The sequence below is a fragment of the Hippopotamus amphibius genome, chromosome 3 (assembly GCF_030028045.1).
Source record: "Hippopotamus amphibius kiboko isolate mHipAmp2 chromosome 3, mHipAmp2.hap2, whole genome shotgun sequence".
Classification (NCBI taxonomy): Eukaryota; Metazoa; Chordata; class Mammalia; order Artiodactyla; family Hippopotamidae; genus Hippopotamus; species Hippopotamus amphibius.
The window spans coordinates 47098804-47125731 of record NC_080188.1 but is presented as its reverse complement, the minus strand read 5'-3'; the positions used below and the strand labels follow the sequence as shown (position 1 = coordinate 47125731).

Below are 26928 nucleotides of genomic sequence, written 5' to 3'. Positions count from 1 at the left end.
ATAGTAATTGTCCTTATGTTTGCTCCTTTAGCATTTGACATTGTGCAGCAAAGAAATGGTTATGGAGAAGCCCAGTCCGCTGCTTGTAGGGCGGGAGTTTGTGAGGCAATATTATACTTTACTGAATAAAGCTCCAGAATATTTACACAGGTAAATTTTAATTGCATTATTTAGTATTTTTATTTAGTTTTATTTTCTTGAATGTGACTACATATACTTTTTGTCTTTCCTGTCTCCTCATGTCCTGACAGTTTCTTTGCAAAGCACATCCAGTATTTTAGCAATCTGATGGCTTAAAACCAGTCTTTTTCAAGTTTTTTTTTTGACTGAACTCCACAGTAAGAATAACACCTCACATTATATCCCATTATATAACACATTCACATCTGTACACACACACTTACATACTGTGGTATTTTATATTTATTAAAAACAACAACAACAACACAGACTTGACCAACTAATGGGTTCCTGTCTTGATTGAAATCACAGGCTTAAATCATTTGTGGTGGGGTTTTTTTGTTTTTTGTGTTTTTTTGAGTCCCCTGTAGCAGGGTTAGGAAATGAATCTGTTACATGATTATACTTGTGAAAATTCCTTCTGATTGATCAACAAGATAGTATTCCTTGGTGAAACAGCAGCAGTAGCCTTGTTTACTATTTTGGCGAGAGTTGGGCATCTGTAAGCTTATTTTTTTTCTAGAGATTGAAATGAAATTGATTTATATTATGAGTAGTATTTATAATTTTTCTTCTACCTGGTGTATTTTAGCAGGTGGAAGATAAGTGAGACCTTTGTAAGGATTAGGCTCTGAAAGCATTTGTTGTAGAGCACACTGGCCAAGTGAGTTAAGGATAAATATATCATTGCCACTTCATGTGGGAAAGACTGTTAAAAGGACTTATTCTTTTATCTATAGGTTCTCTTTATAAATATGCTGGGCATTCTAAAGTTTTATTTTGCATTATGCACCTCCATTGTTAAAAATGTGTGTAATATTCCCTGTGTTATTCCACGGGACATTTTTATATAACCACTGCTGCCCCCTGCCCCCATCAAAATGAATACCTATACATTTTTCTAATTATAAAAATACAGACATTCTTTTTGACGGTGTATATGAGTTTGAGGGAGAATGGAATTAATAAGGTCTTTTGTATGAAATTTAGTCTTCACAATGTAGGCATTATCATTTTTAGCTTTTTTTTAAAAAATGGAGAAACAAGGCTCTACCATCATTTCAAATAATAGCACAGACTTTTGTTTTATACTTAGCTTATGTAACAGATTTCCCTATTAATGAAAATTTAGTTCATTTTTAATTTTTCACTTGTTGACACTAATGGATATCCTTACTCATGCATTTTTGTGCACCTTTCTGGTTATTTTCTTAGGATAAGTTTCTGAAAGTAGAATTGTTAAGTCAAAGGTATGATTATCTGTAAGGCTTTTCTTATACACACTTACCGCCAAGTTTCTTCCCAAAAAAATGATAGTTGTGTACATGCTTGCCAGTACTACACAAGAGAAAATGGTGTAAACTTAAACTGTGGGTAGTGGTTAAAAGCATGGACTCTGGAGCCAGCTGCCCCTACTTGATAGGTGTGTGAGTAAATATAATGTCTTCTGAACTTCAATTTGCTCATTTAGATAATAGCACTTACTGCTGAGGTTGTTAGCAGAGTAAAATGAATCAGTATAATACATAGTGCACTGAGACCATTGCTTGGCATAGAGGAAGTCATACATGTTTTATTAAAATAGGAGCTGAGTTCTCTTTATGAAAAAATTAACTTTGCATGTTTGATAACCTTAATTTAAGAAGACATTAATTCTAATTGCTTTAGGTAATATGAGAGAAACACTAATTTATCATGTACTTAAAAGCAGTATAAAAATATAATTGAGAAATTAGATGCTGAAATAATGTAGGTGTTTTTTTACTTCGTCTCTGAATTATTTCAGTTAATTTAAATCTAAACTTTTAACCTAAGTGTTTGAAATTACTAATCATTTGGAACTATCAGTAGAATGAATATTAAACAGTGTCTGATTTTCAAACAAATCTAGATAACTGAGTTTTTGTATCTGAAGGAAAAAAAATGGGTAAATTAACTACAGCATCAGCATTTACAATATATTTTGAATACCTCATTTTTCCACTTAACAAAATATAGATATGGTAAGAATTAGATGAGAATAGCTAATAACTAAGTATATATTTTGTGTGCCAGGCACACTAAGAATTCCGTGTCATTACTCATTTAATCATTAGAACAACTCTATGGAGAAGTTACTCTTGTTCTGTTTTATAACAAAGGAAACTGAACTTGAATACTGTTAGGTCTCGAGATTACATAGCTAATGAGTGACAGCCAGACCTGAAAACTAGGTCTCTTTGACACCAAAACTCTATTGCTTCTTAGACTTCTCTTCACAACTGAATGTTAATCATTATCAATGGTTTTACAGGTTTTATGGCAGGAATTCTTCTTATGTTCACGGTGGAGTAGATGCTAGTGGAAAGCCCCAGGAGGCTGTTTATGGCCAAAATGTAAGTATCAATTTCATATACATTTTAGTTTTTTTTTTTTTTTGAGGTAATATAGAGATTTGGAAAACAGCCATGGATTTCTTCTTGAATGTAATCAGCTCTACTAGAATTTGTTACAGTAATTGTCATGTGCTTTGACTTCTTATAAACATAGAAGCATGGTATTATACTGGTATGGGTATGAAAGAGAAAGTGGAACATTTTAATATCCTTGGTGTATTTTATACATGAAACAATTGAGACAGTGTATAACCTTTATGGAAATGTGGGCTAAATCTTATGTTGCAGAAATGCATAGGAGTATATACTCCTTAGGACTTTGTGGAGGATGTGGGACTTCCACTAGACTCTGAATTATAGGATTTGGCCTTACCAAACAAGAGGCAATTAAAATAGGAGAAGTGGCGTCAGCAGACAAGCAGTAAAGTAAAATTAGGTGTGAGTTCAAGAAGTAGTCAACATAGTTTACGTGAATGACTAAATACTTAATACAGAACAGTGGGAGAAAGCTGTATAAAGCCTATAATATGAGACAGCCATTGTGACTTCATGCATAGAGAGGTGACATGTTGAAACTAGTGGTTTTAGGAACATCAGTGTGTCTGTAATGCATAGTATGGTGGAGTGGTTTCAAATGAGGCACAGAGATTAAGTAGTTAATATTCTAGAATTAACGAGGAAATCAAAGTCTGTAGTATTGAATAGGTAATGTAGTATTGAATAGGTAATACAGTATTATGAGTTTGTATTTCCTCCCCACCTTCTTCTCCTAATAAAGGATATACACCACAAAGTATTATCTCTGAACTTCAGCGAATGTCATACTAAAATTCGTCATGTGGATGCTCATGCAACCTTGAGTGATGGAGTAGTGGTCCAGGTCATGGGTTTGCTGTCTAATAGTGGACAGCCAGAGAGGAAGTTTATGCAAACCTTTGTTCTGGCTCCTGAAGTAAGTTTTCATTTCAATTAATTTTCACTTCTGTGATTTCATTTTGCTGTTACTAGTTGCTTGAAGTGGCCAGAGTTTCTTCTTACAGGTATAGGTATGCATGTAGCTATTTTTGAGAAATCTATATTGGACCTGTTGATTAATTTATTTGAGCTTTGTGTGTTTACTTTTGACTATTGAGAAGTAAAAATGAGATCCTGATACAAATGTGTGAATAGATGATTAAGATTACAGAAATTGAGTTGCCGGAGGAAGGGGATATGGGGATGTATGTATAAATACAGCTGATTCACTTTGTTGTACAGCAAAAACTGGCACAACAGTGTAAAGCAATTATATTCCAATAATGAGCTTAAAAAAAGATTACAGAAATAATATTAAAAATATATTATTATATTCAATAGGTTACATATTAAATAAAATGGAAAAATTCTATTTGTATATTGATCCTGATTATTTTATATTAAGTAGCCATTTCTTGAGTTTCAGTATTCCTTAAGTGATCTTCTGTGATTTACTTTATATTAACATCATAGCATGTTCAACTTTGGAAAATTATATGTCTATATTCTGTATTATTAAAATAGAAATTGTGTTTATTTGTTCTTTTTATGTAATGCTATGTTTATGGGTATTTATGGAATATTTGAATGTTGTTTTCTTGTAGGGATCTGTTCCAAATAAGTTTTATGTTCACAATGATATGTTTCGTTATGAAGATGAAGTATTTGGTGATTCTGAACCAGAACTTGATGAAGGTGAGGTTACTTTCAAGATACAAGGATTTTATCAGTTCACTACTCTTTCAGGACATGGAAAGTGTGAAACTTAGAGAAATTTGCCTCTGTTGTAACTGAGTCAAACTCCCCTTTCTCCTTTTTGTTTTCTTTTTTTGTTGTTGATGTTGTCATAAAAGAAATAGTTCGTTATATGAAATTATATAAGAATCATACATGCAAAGTGAAAAAAATTTCCCTCAATCTCATCCTCTATGGATAACTAAGAGTTTGGTGCCTATTATAGAATTCTGTTGTATTTTATACTGACCAGTACTTTTATAAAAAGTGTAAGTATGCTGACTCAAAGCTTGCTTTTTTTCACGTAATGTATCTTTGGCTATTTTTTGTTTTGTTTTCTTGTTTTTTGTTTGGCTATACCTTAATCATTTAATTGATCTTCCATTGATATACATCAGTTGTTTCCTTTTCTTTATCATTTTTGCTCCATTGAATCGATGGGACAAAGGAAACTGAGTTAAGACTTTAATATTTTTTTCCTGCCCTTCCCTTTTCTTAATAGACCTTTTTAAAAAACAGAATAAATTCCAAAATTCATCTTGTCTTCTCTTCAGTTTTTTAAGAGAACAAGGAATATTGCAATTAAGTTTCTTTGTAAGAAATACGCTATACTTTTTACTATCATATGACTTCTTTAAACATTAAAAATACGTGTATCTAATTGTGTATTAAAGCCTCTTAAAAAGAGATGTGGTGTATTATGTATTATCAGAATCAGAAGATGAAGTAGAAGAGGAACAAGAAGAAAGGCAGCCATCCCCAGAACCTGTGCAAGAAAATGCTAACAGTGGTTACTATGAAGCTCACCCTGTGACGTAAGAATAGTGTCTGCAAGGCCAAATTTGGTCTAAACTTTAATGTAGTTGCAGGGTGGTTTTTGTTCCTAGAATTATTGTTAAAAGTAAATTTTTGATAAAGCTATGAAACTAGCTTTTGAGTATTTACTGTGTATATGCAAGAAATTTGGGAGGCATTGTTTTATTTAATCCGAAAATTGAATGTGGTTTGGTCCAACCTGATCACTTGCTGATAATGCATAGTGTTTGGGACAACACAGAGAGTAAGCATTTTATTTTTTAAATATGGGGTTTGTTTATAGTTAGTACTAAAGTAAACATTTTTAGTAATCTGGTTTTTAAATTAAGTTAAAGAAATGCTGCTTGAGAGTATTATTCCTTTCTGCCTTCTAGTTCTTAATGGACTTTTGCTTCAAAACAGCTTATTACTAGTTATGCCCATTAAATTAGAGAAATGCTGATTTTCTTTTATTTGAATTGACCATTTCACTCCTACTGAAAAGTGAACAAAATATTTTATTATAGTAATGGCATAGAGGAGACATTGGAAGAATCCTCTCATGAACCTGACCCTGAGCCAGAATCTGAAACAAAGACTGAAGAGCTGAAACCGCAAGTGGAGGAGAAGAACTTGGAAGAGTTGGAGGAGAAGTCTACTTCTCCTCCTCCTGCTGAGCCTGTTTCTCTGCCACAGGAACCACCAAAGGTTAGATCAAAGGAACTCTTTAGACCTGTAACATCACACTTTCATACTTGGTGCCATTAATGAAGCATGACCTTTGTTGTGTTATGTTAAATTATTTAATAGTAAACTATGCTTTTTTTTATGTATATGAAAGAAGCTGTGGGGGTTTTTTTTTGTAATTCTGAGGAAATTTTATTGTATTTTCACCCCCTAAAAAACACCCCTCAGAATAAAATTTAAGATTAATCCTTGTCTGTGTGCAGTGTTTAGTATCTTACGTGAAATTATTCGAGTCCATGTAATAAAGCTGAGAGTTGCTCTTCCATTCTGTATTATGTCCTCTATGCACAGATGCAACAGGAGTCATGCAGTTTCCCAACTTAAAACAACTTGGCCTATTGTTAATTTAAGGAAGTGATACATGTTATTTCTGGTTTAAATGGAAACAGTTTCCTTACTACACCAATTAAACTATCTTGGAAAGATGAGTGACACCATAGTATATCACTTAAATCTACCTAAAGCATCTTTTATCTTTCTGTAAAGTAGAAGGTTAAAGTATATTTGGGCAGTGAGAGGAGGAGATTCCTTGTTAAATTTGTGAATGTCTGTTAAAGCTTCCAGCTAGTACTCTCTTCTTTCCTATCCTTCCCCTCTCCCCTTAACACCATCACAACACCTTATCTTTCCCCAGAAGGAGAAAGAAATTGGTTCTATTAGGTTCTTATTTTTCTAGCATGTGTAGCTGTTAGTGGTTTTGTTTGCCACTTGCTCATCTACTTAGAGCATATAGGAACTTGCTTGCGGATTTATTTAGTAGTTCAGACAAAACAGTCAATCTTGCATAATGAGATTTTGAAAGCTGGCACATAGACTGGCATGTGTGTGTGTGCCTTTCTTTCAGGAGTCCGCCAATATAGAGCAATAGTTTAGAGATGAAAAGAAAATATATATTTGGAAGTTTCCCTATAGGAATGTTGGTGGTTTTCCATGATTAGTAGTCTAGGTTTGTTGCATTTCCTGCAGGCTTTCTCCTGGGCTTCAGTGACCAGTAAAAACCTGCCTCCTAGTGGTACTGTTTCTTCCTCTGGAATTCCACCCCATGTTAAAGCACCAGTCTCACAGGTAACCAATCTGTGAACACATTGGATTGTATCGTTACATTGCCAATTGCTTATCTTTTTTTATACTTTTTAAAATGAATCAATCAGATATTATGGATTAAATATACAAAAAATTGTATTAAATGTCAGTGCACCCACTTTAAATGCCAAATCTCCATTCATCATCTACATAGGTGGTATTTGGGGTTTGGGTGTGTGAAATACAGACTAAGTTAGTTTTACCAATATATATATTGTCATTTAAAAGCCTTCTTAAAATAACAAAAAAAATTCCTTTTAAAAGTTTAAAATTTTATTTAGCAAAAATATTTTAGGGAAGAAATTTGGAAAGGCACAAACTAATATGGCATTATAAAGAATCATTGTTTTTTAAAAATAGAAAACTATAAAAAATACACTGCCTAAACTCTCAGTCTGTAAGTGGTTCATACCATTTAATTGAAGCCTGTACCAACTTATGACTGTAGTGTTCACCTTAACTGATCGTTCTAGTATTCTGCTTTTTGTCTGTTTGTCATCTTACCCATTTCAGAGCTTTAAAAAACATTAAAAAAAGACACTGGCTACCTAATATGTTTATTAGGTATAGTGTAGAATTAACCAAATTCTAAAGTTAATAGGCACAGTTAAAGAGTGTCCAATTCTTTTCCCTACATTTTGAGCCAAACTTGATTCCACTAGAAAATTTATGTTTAAAATGGTTAGTGCACATAAAACTGTTTCATATACTCTAAACAGTAAAGCTTTGAGATTTCAAAAGTATCAGTAGCTAGTAATTACTAGACACTCTTTCTGGTGTTGGTGCAGATAGTTAGGAAATACTGAGTAATTATGTCAGATCACAAACTAGAATTCTGTCTTGAAGAAAACTAATTTGCCAAGTATTGATTGTGATTTTCTACCCATCTGAAGACTTGATAAGTGACTTCTGGATTTTCTTCTGAAATGCTTGATTTCTTATCAGATTTGCATTTGGAATCCTTTGGATTGTTACTTGATTTCAGAGAGCTGGCTACATTTATTTTAAACTCAATGCTAGTTAAAAGAGTAGCTAATGCCTGTTATGTCTTTAGTAAAGCACCTGGTATTGTGCAAAAGCGCTTCATGTTTATTCTTATCTAATTCTCGCAACCACCCTGTGAGAATGGTTACTATTATTATTCCTGTTTTACAGATAAGTAAATTGAGGCCTAGAGTACTTCACCTAAGGTGAGATAGCTACATAAATAAAATAGTAGGGCTTTGAATTCACGCAGTTGGACACTCATGCAAGCCTATAGGTTTCTTTAGCTCTTGGAGGGGAATGTATCTCTATTTACATCAAAGAAGAGGAGTGCTGTATCTAAGCCATGTCTAAATTACATTATATTAGATCCTAGCCTCTTGTCTAGGGCAAAAAATTTTTTTAAGTTTTAAGAAAAATTGTAAGAAACTGGATTGTTTCCCAACCTACCCCCTTATTAAAACAAATTTTAAACATTTATTATTTAAACTTTAAAAGAACTTTCTGATCTCTTTTCAGCTGTATTAGAATGGATTCATGATATTTTTCCACTTGGTTTAATAAACCTTTCAATTTTATTTTGTCACTTTGGTGTAGTATCCGTTTCCTTAACACTTTTAGCATAGATTGTTAATAAAAGGAGAATTAAATCTAATTCCAGGGTATTTGTAGGCATTAATTTAGAAGTAGGTAAGGTAATTTCTTGGTAAATTTCTTGGAAGTTGATCAGTTCATTTAAATAGCTTATGTTTGGTTGAAGTACCTCTTAGTTGTGATTTTATCTGCTGCTGTTGAGTCAATTTGGTGGTTTCATGTTTATTTCATATTCTATTTGATTTTCATTTGTGGAATTTGTCATATGAGCACACTTTCTGGTTTCATGGAATTAATTTTAAGGCCCTAAAGTTGTATGTGGTATCTTATTTTATCCCCTTGGAGCAAGTAGTTTTCATGAAATTGAGCCTGAAGAATTATAAGTGTACAGCTGGCTTAGTTGACCTATTAATCAGTTATTAAAAGAAATATTGATAAAATTTTTTTTGGTCTCATTTTTCCTGTATTGGCATTATCAAATATCTAAAAGTCAGGTTGCTAAATTAATGTATGGATTATTTGTAAGATGTTGGAACTTATTTAAATTTGTGTTTTTTAATTTTAAATCCTTAAAGGATAATGAAGAACTTTGTTTTGTCGTGTGTAGTTATTTTTGTTTCAGTAATCTGTTTTGAAAAGCATCTGAATCAATCAGCCAGAATTCTTTGTCTTGGATTGAATGAGTCGAGGTTTTTCTGAGATACTTAAATTAAAAGGTGTACATTTGTTATTTTTATTAATAAACATACTAGCTTCATCAAACTTTGTTAGAGCATATCTTTTAATTCTGTTTTACATTCATACTGAAGTAAGTTGTGCTTTTAGGTCCTGCCCCGCTTAGCTGAAATTTCTAAACTGCCTTTTTCAGGCATCACATTTTCGGTCAAATTATTATGTAGTCCTAAATTCTAAATACAGATAGCAGTGGTCTTAGGGCTGTAACTTAGGTCCCCTGGTCAGACATAGGACATTCTCCTACATGTTTTGGGTTAGAAAACTAAAAATATAATTTTAAATGAAACAACAGTTACTGAATATCTATGTCTAATAGCACTGTGCTTGGTTCTTCATCTGGTGTAGAAATAAATTAAGATATGGTCTTGCAGGAATAAATACATATTAAAAACCTGGGAGAGTAAAACATTAAAAATTTTTTTTTAACTAGCAAAATTCTAGAACATGGGAAGCAGCTTCATTTTGAGGGAAATGGGAAATCTATATGGAAGAAAAATAATTGGGGGCGACCCACAAATCTGTTAAAAACTGCTAAGATAGGAGATAATATACCTTTTGGTTTTAGTGGGTGAAATTATTCATAATAAATTGTTGTTTTTGAAAGAAACATAGCTCTTTGTCCTTACAAAATTTGTCCAAATTATAATATCCCAGTTATATAAATTGTGAAAGAGTTTGAGCCACTGCTTGGGCTGAGGTACTCAGAGATGATGAGTCATAAAGACTGGACTGATTTGAGGACACATTCTTCATATTACTGCTGAGTGTTTTCAGCATCCTTTGAAGGTGCTGTCTCTTCCTTGGACCATAAATATTTGGGCAGTAGACAGCCTGAAGAGGTTGGGAATACTGAAAATGCCAGTGTATTAAGGAAAAGGTAATAGTAGATCCAGATGTCATTTTGTTTTTAACAGTTACTTTATTATATGTGTTTAATTTAGCATTTAGCAGAAACTTTTGGAGGGTACCTTAAAATGATCTATTACTTCCCTTGCCAGCCCCAAGAAGCAATTAAGAAACATTGTTGGGGCCAGTCCTTAAATAAATGCACGCTTCTCCCATTAGGAAGAACAATAGGGAGCTAAAGGACTTCTTTGACTATTTGAGATACTATAAACATGTTCCTATCTTGCTTTTTATGTGCATTTTAACTTCAAGGTAGTATTTTTAAATGCTAGAGTACTCTAAATTGTATATTTTGAACTATTAAAACATTGATTTTTAAAAGAAAATTATTTGTGGGGTGAGGTTTAGAAGATATTGCTGCTCACTATTAAATTTGAAGGGCAGCAAGCTAGATAATTAGAAAGTATGTGTCATATATTCTTGTCTTCCTAAGATAAAGGTGGTTTTTTATTTTGTATATGTATTTACATGGAGTGGCTCATCTTGCATTTTTGTGAAATTTGTAGCAATACCTTTTATGCTGTCTCAATGTAGGTATAACTATTGAAAAAATATGATTGTAAAAACCAGCTTGTTGTGAGTTATAGACTTGAGTGAGAAAACAAAATTTACCCTACAGTCGTAGATTGGTACAGAATATCTTTATAAAAATTTATGTTTCACATATATACGACACTATGTTAAAAACATTCTAAACTTAAAATTACCATTATGTCTGCTAGTGACTTGGTTGTGGCTTTAGTTGCTTTTCTCCTGTGGAATGTTTCTTTATAATGTGTTTTTTTCCCTTGTGTTATAGCCGAGAGTGGAAGCTAAACCAGAAGTTCAATCTCAACCACCTCGTGTGCGTGAACAACGACCTAGAGAAAGACCTGGTTTCCCTCCTAGAGGACCAAGACCAGGTGAGTCAGCCCTTCTGTAGCCTTCAGCACTTAGCACTTGACACTTTGGAGAAGACTGAACTTAATTATTTAAAAAAAAATTGTATAATGTGTTTTATATCAAATCCTTTTAGTACCAAACTGCTTAAAGGCTTAAGTAACCTGCTAAATAGAGCCAGGGCAAAACAACTTTTAGGGGGAGATTAGTTGATATGCCATAGCGACATGTATTTTGAAGGTACAAAAGAATTTTGAGACACATTTTATTTGGTTATTGTCACTGGTTCTAAGAATTCAAAACCAAGCTGCCAATAACCTACTCTTGTACTTAGCACTCTTATCTCTTCACAGACAAACAGTAAGCACACCCTGATTGTTATTTTGATTGTCTTAGGTATTAAGTAAGTTGCCATGATTTTTGACTTGTTTCCATTGTTAGCAATATATGTAGAACCTCTATTTGAATTCTGTAAGTATGTTTAGATTGCTTTTGGGAGGAGATGGGAGATTGTATACATCAGATTTAGAAAATGTAATTTTTTCCCACAAAAGTAAAATAAGTGATGTGCTGTTAAATCAGAAGTCATGAGAGCTGGGGTTTATCCTAGCTTTGTCACTGATTGAGTTTATGATCTTGGGTGAGACCCTTAAATCATGAGCTTCTCTTCTACCATTCAGTTACTTCACAAATTTTCCATGTGTGATACCTTTCTTTATATGCCTCATTGTGTTCCTTGTGTTATTGGGAGGATCAAATAAGATCTTTATATATATATGAGCACTCTACTGTGTGTAAAAGGCTATGTAAATTAGATATTGCTATTAAATTTCCTGATGTGGCTGTAATTTTCATACAACCAAAGACTAATTTGTGAATTTCAAAATACTAAACACATATTTAGTACAAGTATACTTCACTATCTGAAATCTATTTGGTTTCTGGTTAATGGTGGGAGTTTGATTAGGGAGGAATACTTGCACTGCTAATATTTGGCTTTCATATAATCAGACCAGTAGGTCTAGAAGAAGGGACTTTAGCAATGTAGTTAATACCCTCACTTTACGCTTTAGTGTCATGTTGTTTTCTAACTAACCTACTAGTAACAGACACTTCCACCTCTGTTCCAGGAGCTCACTATCTTATTAAATAAACTAAAACAGGAATATCAAGTTTTGTTATTTTTTACATTCATTGCTTTGAATTAATTTTTATATGACACTGTAAACTTTAATATCTGCTCTGTTCCTTTTCTCAGGCAGAGGAGATATCGAACAGAATGAATCTGACAACCGCAGAATAATTCGCTATCCAGATAGTCATCAACTCTTTGTTGGTAACTTGCCACATGATATTGATGAAAATGAACTGAAAGAGTTCTTCATGAGTAAGTGGTTTATTTTGCTTTATTGTAAAATTAAGCAGGAGAAGAGAGCTTTTTTCATAATGTAATGAGGATTTTTTAAAAAAACATATACCTTTCTATGTACTGTGTAGGTACTAATCACTTTTAATTGATCAGAAGGGAATAGATTATATCAGAGGTTTCTCGATGACTATACTTAATGTTGCCTGGCCTGGTTCTGTAGGGGTTAGAAAAAAAGAGCTGGATGAATCAGTCTTAAATTTGGAAATGGGGTTCATTTGGCAAATTCAGGTCAGAAATAGAAAACAGCATTGTCTCTCTAAAACTGTGTAGGTAACTTTCCTTTTGAAAGGACTAATAAAGATGCAGAAGGAAGATGCAAAAGGGTAACAAAAAGAAGCTAGTTGTTTGGCATATTAAGTGAGTGATCTGTAAGAGTGAATGTACCTTGTCACTGGGTATAGCAGCTTGCAACTTTTGTTTTGAAATGGATCAAGGAGGTTAAGGTATTACATCCTGAACAATTAAAGTCACAAAATATTCTGTTAATATATTTAACCCTTGGTGTAATGTATATTTCCACAGGTTTTGGAAACGTTGTGGAACTTCGCATCAATACCAAGGGTGTTGGGGGAAAGCTTCCAAATTTTGGTTTTGTGGTTTTTGATGACTCTGAACCAGTTCAGAGAATCTTAATTGCCAAAGTAAGTGACTTAAAGGGCATAATTCAATACCTTATTATTCCTGTTGTATTTAATATTAATTAGAAAGCCTTTTTTAGATGGTAAAGATAAAAATAGTTTGCTATGAAATGGTATTTATGCAAAGAATAAAGATTTGTTAGTAGTTTTAAAGTCTGAGGTATGGATCCTTTTAAATTTATTTCATTATTTGCTCTGGTAAAGAAGGTTGGAGTAGATTGCATATTGAGAATTTCACGAAAAGTTTTTTTGCCTCTTAGGCTTTTCTTATGTATGATATACTACATTACTATTACTGTCCAACCTGCCCATGTAAAATTTTTTCTTCCCTTTTAAAGCCAATTATGTTTCGTGGGGAAGTACGTTTAAATGTGGAAGAGAAAAAGACAAGAGCTGCCAGAGAGCGAGAAACTCGAGGTGGTGGTGATGATCGCAGGGATATTAGGCGCAATGATCGAGGTCCTGGTGGTCCCCGTGGAATAGTGGGCGGTGGAATGATGCGGGACCGGGATGGAAGAGGACCCCCTCCAAGAGGTGGCATGGCACAGAAACTTGGCTCTGGGAGAGGAACCGGGCAGATGGAAGGCCGCTTCACAGGACAGCGTCGCTGAGGCTCCACTGTTGGCAAAGTCTTGGCAGTGGTACATTAGTCATCGTGTTTGCATTCTTGTTAATTTTTTTTTTGGCTTTGGAATGTGACACAGCCTTTTTGATCATTTCTTTGATGTGAAAAGCATCTTTTGGTTATCAGTTAAATTGAGGTGGACATTAATTCCCCAATTTTACAACAGGATTCGCATTGTTAATTTATAAATCTAGACTTGGAGAATTAAGGACTGAGAAATGACCATATCTTAAACTGTCTGCAACAAAATGAACTTAAAAGGACGTGCCCAACTGAATTCAGGTCCTTTGAGTCAAAAAAATCCTCTGCTGCACATTTTGTTTAAGTGTTACTGTTTCTGCCTGTTAATGTTGGAAACACAAGTAGTGCAATTTGTGCAATTGGAGAATCTTGCCTTTTTCCTTGGCTCCCCCCAAAAATACAAACCAACAGAAACTTGTTATGCACTCATCAAAATGCACTAATGGGTACTCTGAACTCATTAACATTGACATCTGCAACAGGAGGCAACAGGGGAAAAAAATCTTTCATCTTTTTTTCCAGTAGAGCATAGTTTGTGAAATGATGAGGGCATTTTTACCTGCTTGCTGTGACCAGCGTGTGTACACATAAACCTTAACAAGACTACAAATATATTCCAGAAGGAAATCATTTAGCTATGAACTAAATAACAAAATTCAGAACTTCAAATGCTATGGTCTTGAGTATTTGACCAGATTTAGTAGCTCCATATCTAAGATTTTTCTACCTGCCCCTCTTCAGTACAGGGATGGCTGGCTGCTCAACACACTCCTCCCCCTTTTCCTTTCTTTAAGCTGTGTACAGTGAAAATTGTCTTTACTGTATTTTTGTTCTCTGGTAATGTAATAAGCATGATGGTGCCTTCTATTAATACATCATTCCAGTCTTGCTGGTAATTTTGTACAGTATAGTGTATGAATTGCTGTGCTGCAAAGCCAAACAGCTGCAAAATGTTGAAAAATCATTGAGATGTATAAAAATTGCAGTATCTTTAAAATCAGTAAAATTGACTAGCATATTATTTACCTTGTTCTTCAGTTAACAACTTTGTGTTCTCTGTGGGAGGGAGTCTTGTGTGTTTGGGAGGGAGAGGGAAGGAGAAAGTTAGTTATTTGAGTAAGTCTCTTGTTGACTCTTCCGTTAGCCTGAATGTGAACGTTGAAGCGTATCACTTGAGAGGTGCTTGGAAAAGTCAATCAACTTGATGTACATTTTTAGTGACATTTTAAAAGCAGTCAGATTCCGTAAATGGCAAGTAAACCTGAAGTGAGGATACTGCAATTTTCAAAAGGAACAGCAGCTCTTAAGTGTTTGCATTTTCTATTTGGGGGGCAGGGAAGTGTCATTCATTTTGCACAATTCTTGAACTGATGTCAGCACCCGAGTGGCTCTGAATTTAAGTCTGGGACGACATCTTTTATTTTTACATGAATCTCTAAACAATTCTGTGAGCAAAGTTTGTAGCTGCTGGATTATTGTCTGTCTTTATAGCAAGTTCCAGTAAACCACAAGTATGACAAGGGATATCCAATTTTATGCTTGGAGCATTCGGTGCCTACCAGTTTCTGATGTTTCAGGCTAGGAGTGGGGTAAATACGTGTGACCACTTAAAGCTGCTTGTTAGCATGGAAGACTTCTCCATTCTATCTTAGTAAAAACAAACAAAAAAATGCACTTGACATAATAGCAAACTGATTCTGAATTATGGAACTGTTTGCTGTTTAGTAAACTAGCAAATGATGCACATATTTTCTTTTTCATGTACTGGGCAATATGAGTAAAATTAAATCTGTCCCTTTTTTTCCCCCTTGAATGAGGTCTTCCATGTTCAAGGAAAAGTCTTGCACTATTGCATATTTTTTGGGGACACAGATTTCTCAGTTTCCATTTTGGGGGGTTAAAGATTTTTTTCCTGTTGAAATACTTTTACACTTTCTGATGTATGGTACTTGAAGTTCTTACCAGAAAATTACTTTTGAGTTTTGAAGCCTTTATTCAAACTGCTTTTAAATAAGTGGTTTCTTGTCAGTGTTTTGTTTCCGTTTTTTTATAGCGTGATTTTCCTCTTTCATTTCTTTCTCCTTCCCATTTTATATATATATATAAAATATATATATAAAATTTTCAGCCTAAGATATTGCCCTGCCACCCATGAAAACTGTTACGGCACCAAAAGTAATGACAGATGTTAAGTGTAATAGAAAATTAAAGCAAAGAGCCATTCAGCTTCAGTCTTTACATAACATGAATAAAACACATTAAAACATCACATGGAGAAGTTTACATGGTGATTGTTCACCTGCAGTACTGTGGACTTTTAACATTTTGTTCCCTTTCAGTGAACCAGAGTAAAAATATTCACCTACCATTACTGTTATTTGCTGTTTTTGTTTTTGTTTTTCCTTTATTTTGTTCTATTTTTTTTGGATGGTAATATTCTATTCTATCCTTGTGACACTATTGCAACCAAATTGGCTTTACCATCTTGGCTTTAGTAGGTATAGAAGACAATGGATTACCATCTTTATTGCTGTAATGTGTTAAGCATTATATGCTAGTAGTATCTAGTTTAATTGTTTCAGGTGGAAAGTATTCTTTGAGTTTCCATTTTGAATGTGTTTGGACTAAACAAACAATAAACTACTGATGTCTGCAGCATTTATCTATGTCCCTAATTTAATCTGTAGGTTTGTGTTCCAAAATATTTTCTCCCAATTGCATTTTGCACAACCTAAGTAAAAATAAGGAATTATTCTAAAACCAACTGATTATTATTTGTGAAATTTAATGTATAAAATAAGTTATTTAAGTAAGTCTTGAATGTTGTTAGAGATCTATCCCAGTTCAGTTAGATAGCTGGTATACAAGATAAAGAATGTTAGAACAGAATAATAAGTGGTAAGGAAGGTGAGGATGATCTAAAGCAGGCTACTAAATGTTTATTTTTTTTTAAATCTTGGGTTTTCTGAAGGATTGCTACCTCATCTCAGAAGGAAAAGAAAAATGGGATGGGAAGATTGAGGTTGTCTGAAGTTATGGACATGATCCAATTCAGCATTTGGAACAAATTTGTCAAGCTCTAAAGGAATATTAAAAAGGAAAGGATAATTTAGTCATAGTTATGAATATATGCTTCAAATAAAAAATGAAGTCATAAGGTAAATGTAATTTCAGAACTTGAGACTTTTACTTTGTTAAAAGGGATGGTATAAGTGAATTTTTCCTGATATATTCATAACACTGTTTATGAAGATTTCTTAGATCAATCTTTACAGGTTTGTACTGGAGAAAAGCCAGAATAACCATTATTTAAATACTCTTAGGAAGTAAGACTTAAATGTATATTAAATTCACTTTCAGTGTTAATTATACTGTATAATAACTTACCTAATTTTATGCCTGTGGAAAAACATTTTCCAGAAGGGATAAAATGTATATGCCACATTATTGAAAACAGAGCCAAATTTGAAGGAGCAAAATATCATTTGGTCCAGGAAGTTTATATGGAACAAAGTATTTGAAAGTTTTATCCATACATGATGCTTTATTTTAATTGTTATATAGTCTTTGTATCAAGTGACTGAAAATTTAGTGGATAGATGTTCATATTTTTCCTTTAAATTAGGACAATTGCTCATCATTTATATTTAACTGCAGATAAAGACTTGATTTTTTTTTTCTTTTCATTTTGTGTTCATAAGACTTTCTAATGATTAAGTTTTGATCAGTTTAATGCCAGAATTTTAAGTTATTTTAAATTACTGGGTAAATGAATTATTTATTATATCCCGAAAAAGATTTCCCTTCGTGATAGATTTCAGTAGGTTCATATAGAGAGTAATTGTTTAAAACCATTTGCATAATAAGTCAGAATTCCTAAGTAATGAAGTTTCTGGGTATTTCTGACAAAGACTGAAATCTTTCAATCTGTGTATATAGTATATAAACACCTTATTACTTCAAAATTAATAGGAAATGAAGTCTTTGTAGCATTACCAAATACTGGGCAAAATACTATAAATGTGGGTTTAAAATTAAACTTTCACAGAAGGATTACTACTCTTGTCCTTGATCTCTTAAGAGTTTTGATAAAGCTGACTGCGTACTTTGAATGCGTTCAGTTTTGTGACATTAATAATCTTTTAACTGCTTCTGTTTTCTGTACTCATTCTTTAGCACTCCATAACCACCACCACCCACCCTCTACACACACACATCTCTTATGTCCTCAGTCTCTTTCCCTACAAATTTTCTCTGAATGGTTTCTTTTAGGCCAGGAACAACCTTAGCTTCAGTATATTGTCCATTCAGTAGAGATTCCATATAGTATGATGGTCAAGAGAAGGGCTCCGCTCCGGAGAGAGCCCGGCCTTGAATGGCAACTCCACCATTCAGTGGTTAGATATTTCCTGTGCTCCTGTTTAACTCATTTGTAAAATGAGGTGGATGATTGTGAGGATTCAGTGAGTTAATATAAAAAGCACCTAAAACAATGGACAGGGCACTTAGCAAGTGTTGCCTGATAATGTTTTTTACTCTGTTGAATTTCTACTGTTTCCCTATCCTGTGTTTCAAGCACTTCTTTTTTAAATCTTTTCTTGCCTTGTCATCCCCATTTGAAGTCCTTAGGTAATTCAGAATTCAAAAGTCCAAAACAATGTGTTTTCTCTTTCTAAGTGACATGCATACCTGGTTCTCTGATAATGAACGTCTCTATTTTTCTCACCTATTTAATCTAGAAATGTTCGATGTCTGTGTTCTACTTAATATTTTCTATTTGTCTCCATTCTATCCATTTTTCAGGCTGCAGAAATATTTGTTCGTGCTATTCTGATTAACTGTCACTGGCTCATTTAATTCATTAACTATTGAGCTTCTAAGTGCCAGGTACAGTTCTATGTACTGTTGATAAATGATGAGGTGAACAAGTTTCCTTGCTTTCAAGTTAAAAAGGTCTGAAACTTTGGAGTGAGTGGTTGCATATTTAAGAAGATAGCTAGGTTGGGGCACTCCATAAGGAGGTTTGTCCTTATCTCAAGAGCAGTAGGAAGTTGATGGTGAGTGGTGGGAGGGTAATTCTATTTTGAAATCTCTGGCTGCAGAGTAAACAAATTGGAGTCAAGTAATGAGTAAATGAGGTGGAAAGGATGCTGTAGTATTTCAGTCAAGAGCTGTGATAGTAGTGTGGTTGCACTGGCTTGGACTAGAGTGATGTTAGAAATCTAAAGAATTTGAAAGACTCATGGTGTAAAACAGCCAGGTCTTGGTGAGGAAGAAGGTGGTATAGTATCAGGAATCTGAAGTTCACTTGCATAATTGAAAACGTAAAGTGATATGTGGAACACAAATTTATTGGTAAAAAACCAGGGTTTCATGGTAGGAAGTCAAGAATGCTAGTGGAACCCTCTTGGATTTTGATGTGAACTGGACCTGAAAGGAGGAAGCTGTATAGGAGGGTATGTAATTTTGGCTTGTGCCTTTTAGTTTCAGAAACAGTATGTAGAAAGGCAAGTTTTTTGTTTTTGTTTTCTTTTAATAAAAAAAAATTTTTTTTTAAAGATTTTTTAAAAATTTATTTTTTGGCTGCATCAGGTCTTATTTGTGGCACGTGGGATCTTCATTGTGGCACATGGGCTTCTCTAGTTGTGGTGTGGGCTCTGTAGTTGCATCGTGGAGGCTTAGTTGCCCTTCGGCATGTGGGATCTTATCAGTTCCTTGACCAGGGATCAAACTTGCGTCCCCTGCACTGGAAGGCAGATTCTTAACTACTGGACCACCAGGGAAGTCCCTGAAATGTATGTATATTTTATTTTACGACAACGCAAGAGCATGCTTTGCACATTATAGAAAATAGAGCTAATCCAAAAGAATGAACACCCATAATCCAACCTGTGGGTGATCCCTATTAATACCTTGGGATGTGTGCGTGTGTGTGTTCCTTTATACTATTAAACATTGTTTTAATGAAGACAAAGCACTTAATGGCGTTTATCAAGTGTTTATTGAGCACCTCTGTGTGCCAGGCACTGTTATTTTTTTTTTATTATTATAGATTTACTTTTAAAATTATTTATTGGCTGCATTGGGTCTTCGTTGATGCACTCAGGCTTTCTCTAGTTGCAGAGAGTGGTGGTGCACAGGCTTTTCAGTGCAGTGGCTTCTCTTGTTGCAGAGCACGGGCTCTAGGCACACAGGCTTCAGTAGTTATAGCACACCGGCGGAGTAGTTGTGGTGCACGGGCTTAGTTGCTCCACGACCTGTGGAATCTTCCCGGACCAGAGATCGAACCTGTGTCCCCTGGATTGGCAGGCGGATTCTTAACCACTGCACCACCCGGAAAGTCTCAGGGCACTGTTCTTGATGTTGAGGATACACAAGCAAGACCAGTTGGTCTCCCTCCCAGCTTATGTACATGACAATGGAGAAGAGTAGTTGTAAATGTGATGTAAAATAATACAAAGCAACTGAGTGGCAACTTTAGAGAGGTGTTCCCTGGTTACCTAGAGTTGACATGAAACATAGGAACACTCCAGTCAGAGGGACTAGCTAGTGTGTAAAGCCTATAAAATTGGAAAAGCTTAGAGGGTAATAAGCTAGGATGGGTGAAGTTGGGTCAAGGGGTGACATAATGTTAAGAGGTGAACTAGATTAGAATATTAATCAGCCTGCATAAGCAGTTTATTTGGATATCTTTCTAATTGCAATATGAAGCCATTAAAGAGAATTAAGCATGGGAGTGATATGCTGTGTAGAGGTTAGAGGGTAGGAGGATAAGAATGGAAACGGGAGGCTGTTGTACTTCAAGACTACTATATCTGAGGGAGGGAAATAGATCTAAGTTATGTTTTGGCAGCTGAATTTGGGTGTCTGAAAGGAATTGAGAATGAATCAAGTTCTGAATAGTTAGCATAAACATACAAATCAATGAGAAGCAGGTATTTCCACTTTAGTGTAACCAGTAAAATAGTTACCTTTACACCTATTTTTATCTCTAAAATGAGTTTTCTCTAACGTTTGAGGATATACTATGAATCACTGCTGGCAGCTTTACACCTGATTTAATATTTAGGCAAACTAAGGTGTAGTTATCTATTTTACAGTCAGGGACAGTGAGGCTCAGAAAGTTTATTATAGTCAGACTAGTATGAAATGATTTGAAATACTGGATTAGCTAAAAATGTTGATCTGCTTTAAAAAATGAGTAATTTTAGAAAAAATGGGTTTTAAGCACTAAAAAATTTAAACTTTGAATGCAACACATTTTTATTCTGGCTTTATTTTAGAAAATTGAAAAATAGCCTCCAGCATTAGTAGGCCTAAAAATTAATTCAGGAACTACTACATTCGGGCAGTACAGCGTTAAGTAATGAGGCAGAGTATAGACTTGGAACAGAAATCAAATAGCTGTTAAATACTGTGAGTGTCTGAGCTGAGAAAAAGGAATTTTTGAGGGCTTATCATTTTACATATGTTATATCTTAATCTGATAATCTATTAAGTTCATTTATTGTTTGTTTTTAAAGAGGTGAACTAAAGCTTGGAGAGGTAAAAACAAAGCTCTGCCTGGTATGTGGTGATGAGGATAGTGACTTGGGATAGAAAACAGATGTGAGACATTTCAGTTGGTTGGTGACTTACCAGGAAGGAGTTAGTGATGTTTCAAAGCAGGCACTAAAATAACCAATATGTGTGAAGGAAGTGAGAAAGACTTGTACAGCAGTCAGTGTGCCAGAAACCTCCTTAGGTGCTGGCTGGCAGTACAGATACAGTCTACCCTCAGGAAACTTGTAGTTTTTGAGGGAGGGAGGCAACAAACAAGTAATTTCAGTCCTAATTAGTCCTGGGCATAATACAACTCATTTAGTTCCAACAGCAATCCTTTGAGGAGGAGTACTATATTTTGCATAAGGATAAATTCAGGCACAGTGGGGCTGGTTACTTTTCCAATAGCACATGGCTTATATAGGGGATAGAACTAGTAGAGAATGTAGTAGTAACTGGAGATGGGGTTGTTCCTTAATCACTACCAGAGATGGTAATGAAAGGCCTCAAGAAATCTGAAATGAAGAGAAGACAGCTTTGAGGAGGAAGAGTGTTCCAAATAGTACAAATGCAGAGGCCCTGTGTTTCGAAGGAGCTTGGTATGTACAAGGGCATTAATGCCAGTGTGGCCATAATAGTAAGCAGATGATATCAAGAGGTAGGTAACAGCTAAATGGAGGATGTCCTTGTAGTTGGATTTTACTCTTAACTGGGACTGTAGGGATCTGGGCAAGGAAGTGATGTGATCTGAATTAGTGGGGAGCCTGTCAGGAAGGGCTGTTGGGTGATGGCAGTGGTCGCTTGGATTAGGCTTGGAGCAGTGAAGATGGTGATAAAAGGTCAGTTAGTAAAATATTTGGGATACAACCTACAAGACTTTATTATGGATTGGATTTTGAATGTGAGAAAAAGGTAATATTCAAGGATGCCTACTTGATTTTTATGCAACTTGAGTTTTATGCAACTTGGTGGAAGGCAGTACTCTTGTTGAGATAGAGAATGAAATGTGGAGGGAAAATCAAAAGTTCTTATATCCATGTTAAGTTTCATATGCCAATTGAATATCCAAGAAGAAAAATCAGGTGGTATGATTTTGGAATTCTGAGGAGAGCTCTGTGCTATGATTGGTCATTATAGGTCTTTGCAGCTATTGGGTTAAATGAGATCATCTAGGAAGAGAGTGTACAGAAGAGAAGAGGCTGAGGACTGAGCCCTCAGACACTCCCAACATGTAGGGTTCTAGAACAAGAGAACCATGCAAAGAAAACAGACAGAATATGGCAAATATTGGTGTCATGGAAAGCTTAAGTTTCAAGAATTTGTCTTGGAAGTATAGCAAGTTGTGTCAAATGCTGCTGAGAGGTCAAAGAAGGTGGTAAATTAATTAGGGTGCACTAACTGCTAATATAAATAAACCCCAAAATGTCTAATGGCTCAAACACAATAGTTTCTCCCCCCCTCATGTTAAAAAAAAGAGGGAGTGGTGGTGAAGAGGTCAGTAGTCTGGCTCCCCCTCATTTAATCATTTAGGGACCCAGATAAATGAAGACTCTACCAGCTTCACAGTGTGGCTTCAAGATCATATAGTCATCTCCATTACAGCTAGCTGGAAGGGAAAAGGAAGATGGAGGATCTTGAATGGAGATTTTTGTGGGCCAGATCTGGAAATGGTACACATGTCATATTGCATTGGCTTGAATTCAGTTGCATAACCACCCCTAACTGCGGTGATTTCAGAAAATAAGCCATAGAGAAAAAAGGAACCAGCTTATTGTGAGTAGCTATGTAATCTCTGCCACAGATGGCTTTATGTAGGTCTTAGTGACTTATTTACAGCTGCACAGTACTCCATGTTTTAAAAAATTTATTATAGTTGATTTACAGTGTTGCGTTAGCTTCTGTTGTACAGCAAAATATATCAGTTATACATACATCCACTCTTTTTTAGATTCTTTACCCATATAGTCCCTTACAGAGTATTTAGAAGAGTTCCCTGTGCTATACAGTAGGTCCTTATTAGTTATCTATTTTATATATAGTAGTGTGTATTTGTCAATCAGTCTTCCAGTTTATGCTTCTGCCCAGTAACCATGAGTTTGTTTTCTACACCTGTGAATCTCTTTCTGTTTGTAAATAAGTTCAATTGTACCACTTTTTAAGATTCCACATGTAAGTGATATCATGATATTTGTCTTTGACTTACTTCACTCAAATGAAGTATGAGAATCTCTAGGTCCATCCATGTTGCTGCAAATGGCATTATTTCATTCTTTTTTATGGCTGAATAACATCCCATTGTATGTATGTACCATATTACCCATTCCTCTGTTAATGGACATTTAAATTGCTTCCATGTCCTGGCTATTGTAAATAGTGCTGCAATGAACATTGGGGTGCATGTATTGTTTCAAATTACCGTTTTCTCTGGATATATGCCCAGGAGTGGGATTGCAGGGTCATGTGTTAGGTCTACTTTTAGTTTTTTAAGGAAACTCCATACTACTGTTCTTCATAGTGGCTGTACCATTTTATGTTCCCAACAGTGTAGGAGGGTTCCCTTTTCTCCACACTCCAAATCTAACTGTCATAATCACTTTTAAATGTAGTAATGAGGTCATTGAATAAATTAGTAGGTTGTGAACAGAATTCTCTCTTCTATGGCAAATGTCCTTCCATCAAAGAACAAGAACTTCAAAAGGAATCAGTCCATTTTCTTAATAGAATGACAGAATGTATTCATAGCTGCATGTTCAATAATATAGTGAAAATAAAGCAGCTTACTTTTTGTAGTCTGAAGATTTTATGGTTCTTACATTCACTTGGTAACTCAACTGAAGTGATGCCAAAAACCCAGGATCAATCAGTATCTCATGAGACCTAAGTGAGAGATGTTTGTGTTTGTTTGTTTTTGGCAAGAAATTGAAGCACATTTTTTGGGATGTCCAGATGTATAGAGAATGATTGTTGCCAAGAGTTACTTCACAGAGATGACTGCTAAGGTGAGAAAGAGAATTGGGCTACTCTAAGCTAAAATATATAAATTTATATTTATAAATATATAAAAAGCTTTCTGGTCAGGCTATGTATTTCTTATCCTCCCGTAAGCCTATTGTTTTAAATTGCAGTATCATTCATATACGTAAAATTCACCCTTTTGAAGTGTAAAATTCAGTGTTCTTTGAGTATATTCACAAGGTTGTATTATAACTCATCACTATCTAATTCCAGAACATTTTCATTACCCTAAAAAGAGACCCCCAAGGAATTCCCTGGTGGTCCAGTGGTTAGGACTCAACCAGGTTCGATCCCTGGTCAGGGAACTAAGATCCTGCAAGCCACACAGTGGGGCCAAAAAAAGAAACCCCATACCCATAGGTAGTTACTCCTTATTCCCATCTCCCCCTCAGTCCATGGTAACTGCTAATCTACTTTCTCTTTGTATGGTTTTGTCTATGCTGGACACTTCATATAAGTGGAATCGTATAATATGTGACCTTTTGTGTCTGGAATCTTTCACCTAGCATACTGTTGTTGTTTTTTAATATTTATTTATTTGGCTATGCTGGGTCTTAGTTGTGGCACATGGGATCTAGTTCCCTGACCAGGGATTGAACCCAGACCCCCTGCATTGGGAGCACAGAGTCTTAACCAGTGGACTACGAGGGTAATCCCAGCATTCTGTTTTTTTAAGACTCATCCATGTTGTCGCATCTATGAGTACTCTATTCCTTTTTAATAGGTGAATAATATTCCATTATATGGATATAGCACAGTTTATCCATTCATCAATTGATGGAGATTTGAGTTTCACTTTTTGGCTGTTATTGGAAATCAATGCATATGAATATCAATACTACTATGAACATTCATGTACAAGTTTTTGTGTGAACATATGTTTTCATTTTTCTTGAGTCTATGCCTAGGAATGGAATTGCTGGGTCCTATGGTCCTTAGTCTCTTTTTAACCTTTGTTTTTTTGCTATCTCTCAGGCTCTCCTCTTGTTGGCAATCTCATACACTCCCACAGTGCTTTCTTGAGGTTTTTAGAACATTTCCCTTTCTTTAATGATTAAAATGTCCTTTTTAACCTCTTTCTCTTGTCCCACTTGTTCATGTTACGATTTTTTAGGAAAAGTTTATGACTTTTCATACTATGACATCAAGTTTCTTTGAATTCAGCTCCAATGACATTTTCCAGTAAACTTCAGCTCCCCTAAAGGAACAGCCAAACATTCCACTCTAGAACTAATCATCATCATCTTGTGCCATTTGTAACATCTTAAATTCACAGCTTGCTTTGACAGTAACTTTTTCTCCTATTTCACTTCCATTAAATTTACTTTTCATGCCTATGATGACCTCCACTTTCTCAGTGCCTCTGTATTTTCAGTTTATTAGCTAACTTCTGTCATAATTTGTCTTCGTATCTAACTGGAACCATGGCAAACCATTTCAATGGTGCTTTCTCCATCATCCTTGATTTCTTAACTTTTTTGTTTAATCTTGTTGTACTACCACTTCTCTAAGTAGCTTATGTACCACCTGTTTTCTCCATTTTTGACCCTGAGGATGCCAAGTCCTATGAAACGGTCAGTTTATTTCACTGTAAATTCATGGTGTCCGTGCTCAAGTGGGCACATTTTACTATTTTGTATTCCTTTCATATCAAAGTGTCTTCTTTAATAACTACCTATTTCAAGGTATTTCTGCTCACAAATCCTTGAGCCTCAGTCTCACCATTACCTTTTTTATCTGCAGAATTTTTTTTTACAGAGAAGATCTAAGCCAGCTAATGTGTTTGTCCTGCACTTTTCTGTTTTTCCTCTTTTCTCTGAACCTCTTCAAAGCTAAGCCCTTTTCATATTTTATTACCTTCTCTTCACTACCTGTCCTTGGTTTTTCATTAATTATTCCTTTTCTTGCCTCTGTAAAGCCCCTGTCAACTCCATTTCTTTTCCCTCCAAAAAATTTATTGTTTAAAAAGAAAAAAACAACTCAATCCCACTTCTACATAATACTACCTCCTCTTCAGCAAACATGTATCAATAGATGACTTTACCCAGGATGTGTAATTCTCCGCCTCCCCTCCCCCCTTGCCATCCCCCAGAAGATTTTAAGTTTTATAGCAAACTGTACTGTACGGACCTGGGGCTCAGGGGCTCAACCTGGCTGGGTCTCCCACTTGTCCCCTGCCAGGTTGCCTCCTCTCCATCCCCCAAGCAGCCCCATTCTCAAGCCTTTAGAGATCCCCAGGACTCCCTCCCCTCTGGCCCTTTCCCCATCCCATGCCTCCTGTGAATATATCCCCCCTTCCTACATAGTACAACCTGGCTCTCCTTGGAGGCCTAGGCTGAGGGGCAGGACCAGGCCCCAGGAATGTGTAATTCTTGAATACCCCATGTCTCCTTTACAGTTGGCTTTCAAACTCGATTCTTTCTGAAATTGTTTTCTCAAGCATCCATTACCTAATCACCAAATACAGTTTTTTTTAGTCTTTATCCTTTTCGTTGCCTGTGGGGTATAAACAGGTTGTTTTAAGCTTCAGGGCCTTTTGCTTAGAGGTACTTTTAAAATGTTTATGTTGTTGAATATTTTTGTAAAGTTACAAAAGTAACATTTTTACATTCTTGTTCTCAAGCTTCAGGC

The 26928-nt window shown here is 35.1% G+C and overlaps 1 protein-coding gene across 3 annotated transcripts in view; it reads left to right on the top strand.

Moving 5' to 3' along the window:
- Nucleotides 1-14761, top strand: part of G3BP2 (G3BP stress granule assembly factor 2) — a 30438-nt gene extending 15677 nt beyond the window's left edge. For 2 of the 3 annotated variants that reach the window (XM_057727331.1, XM_057727332.1), the window contains exons 2-12: nt 32-150; nt 2474-2555; nt 3334-3507; nt 4175-4265; nt 5017-5119; nt 5627-5807; nt 6813-6911; nt 10948-11050; nt 12286-12414; nt 12979-13097; nt 13433-14761. In XM_057727331.1, the coding sequence (XP_057583314.1) occupies nt 56-150; nt 2474-2555; nt 3334-3507; nt 4175-4265; nt 5017-5119; nt 5627-5807; nt 6813-6911; nt 10948-11050; nt 12286-12414; nt 12979-13097; nt 13433-13705 (1449 nt within the window). In that variant the 5' untranslated portion in view covers nt 32-55 and the 3' untranslated portion in view covers nt 13706-14761. The remainder of the gene's footprint in view (nt 1-31; nt 151-2473; nt 2556-3333; nt 3508-4174; nt 4266-5016; nt 5120-5626; nt 5808-6812; nt 6912-10947; nt 11051-12285; nt 12415-12978; nt 13098-13432) is intronic. The other variant, XM_057727329.1, reaches the window with a different exon arrangement.
- Nucleotides 14762-26928: the final 12167 nt, after the last annotated feature.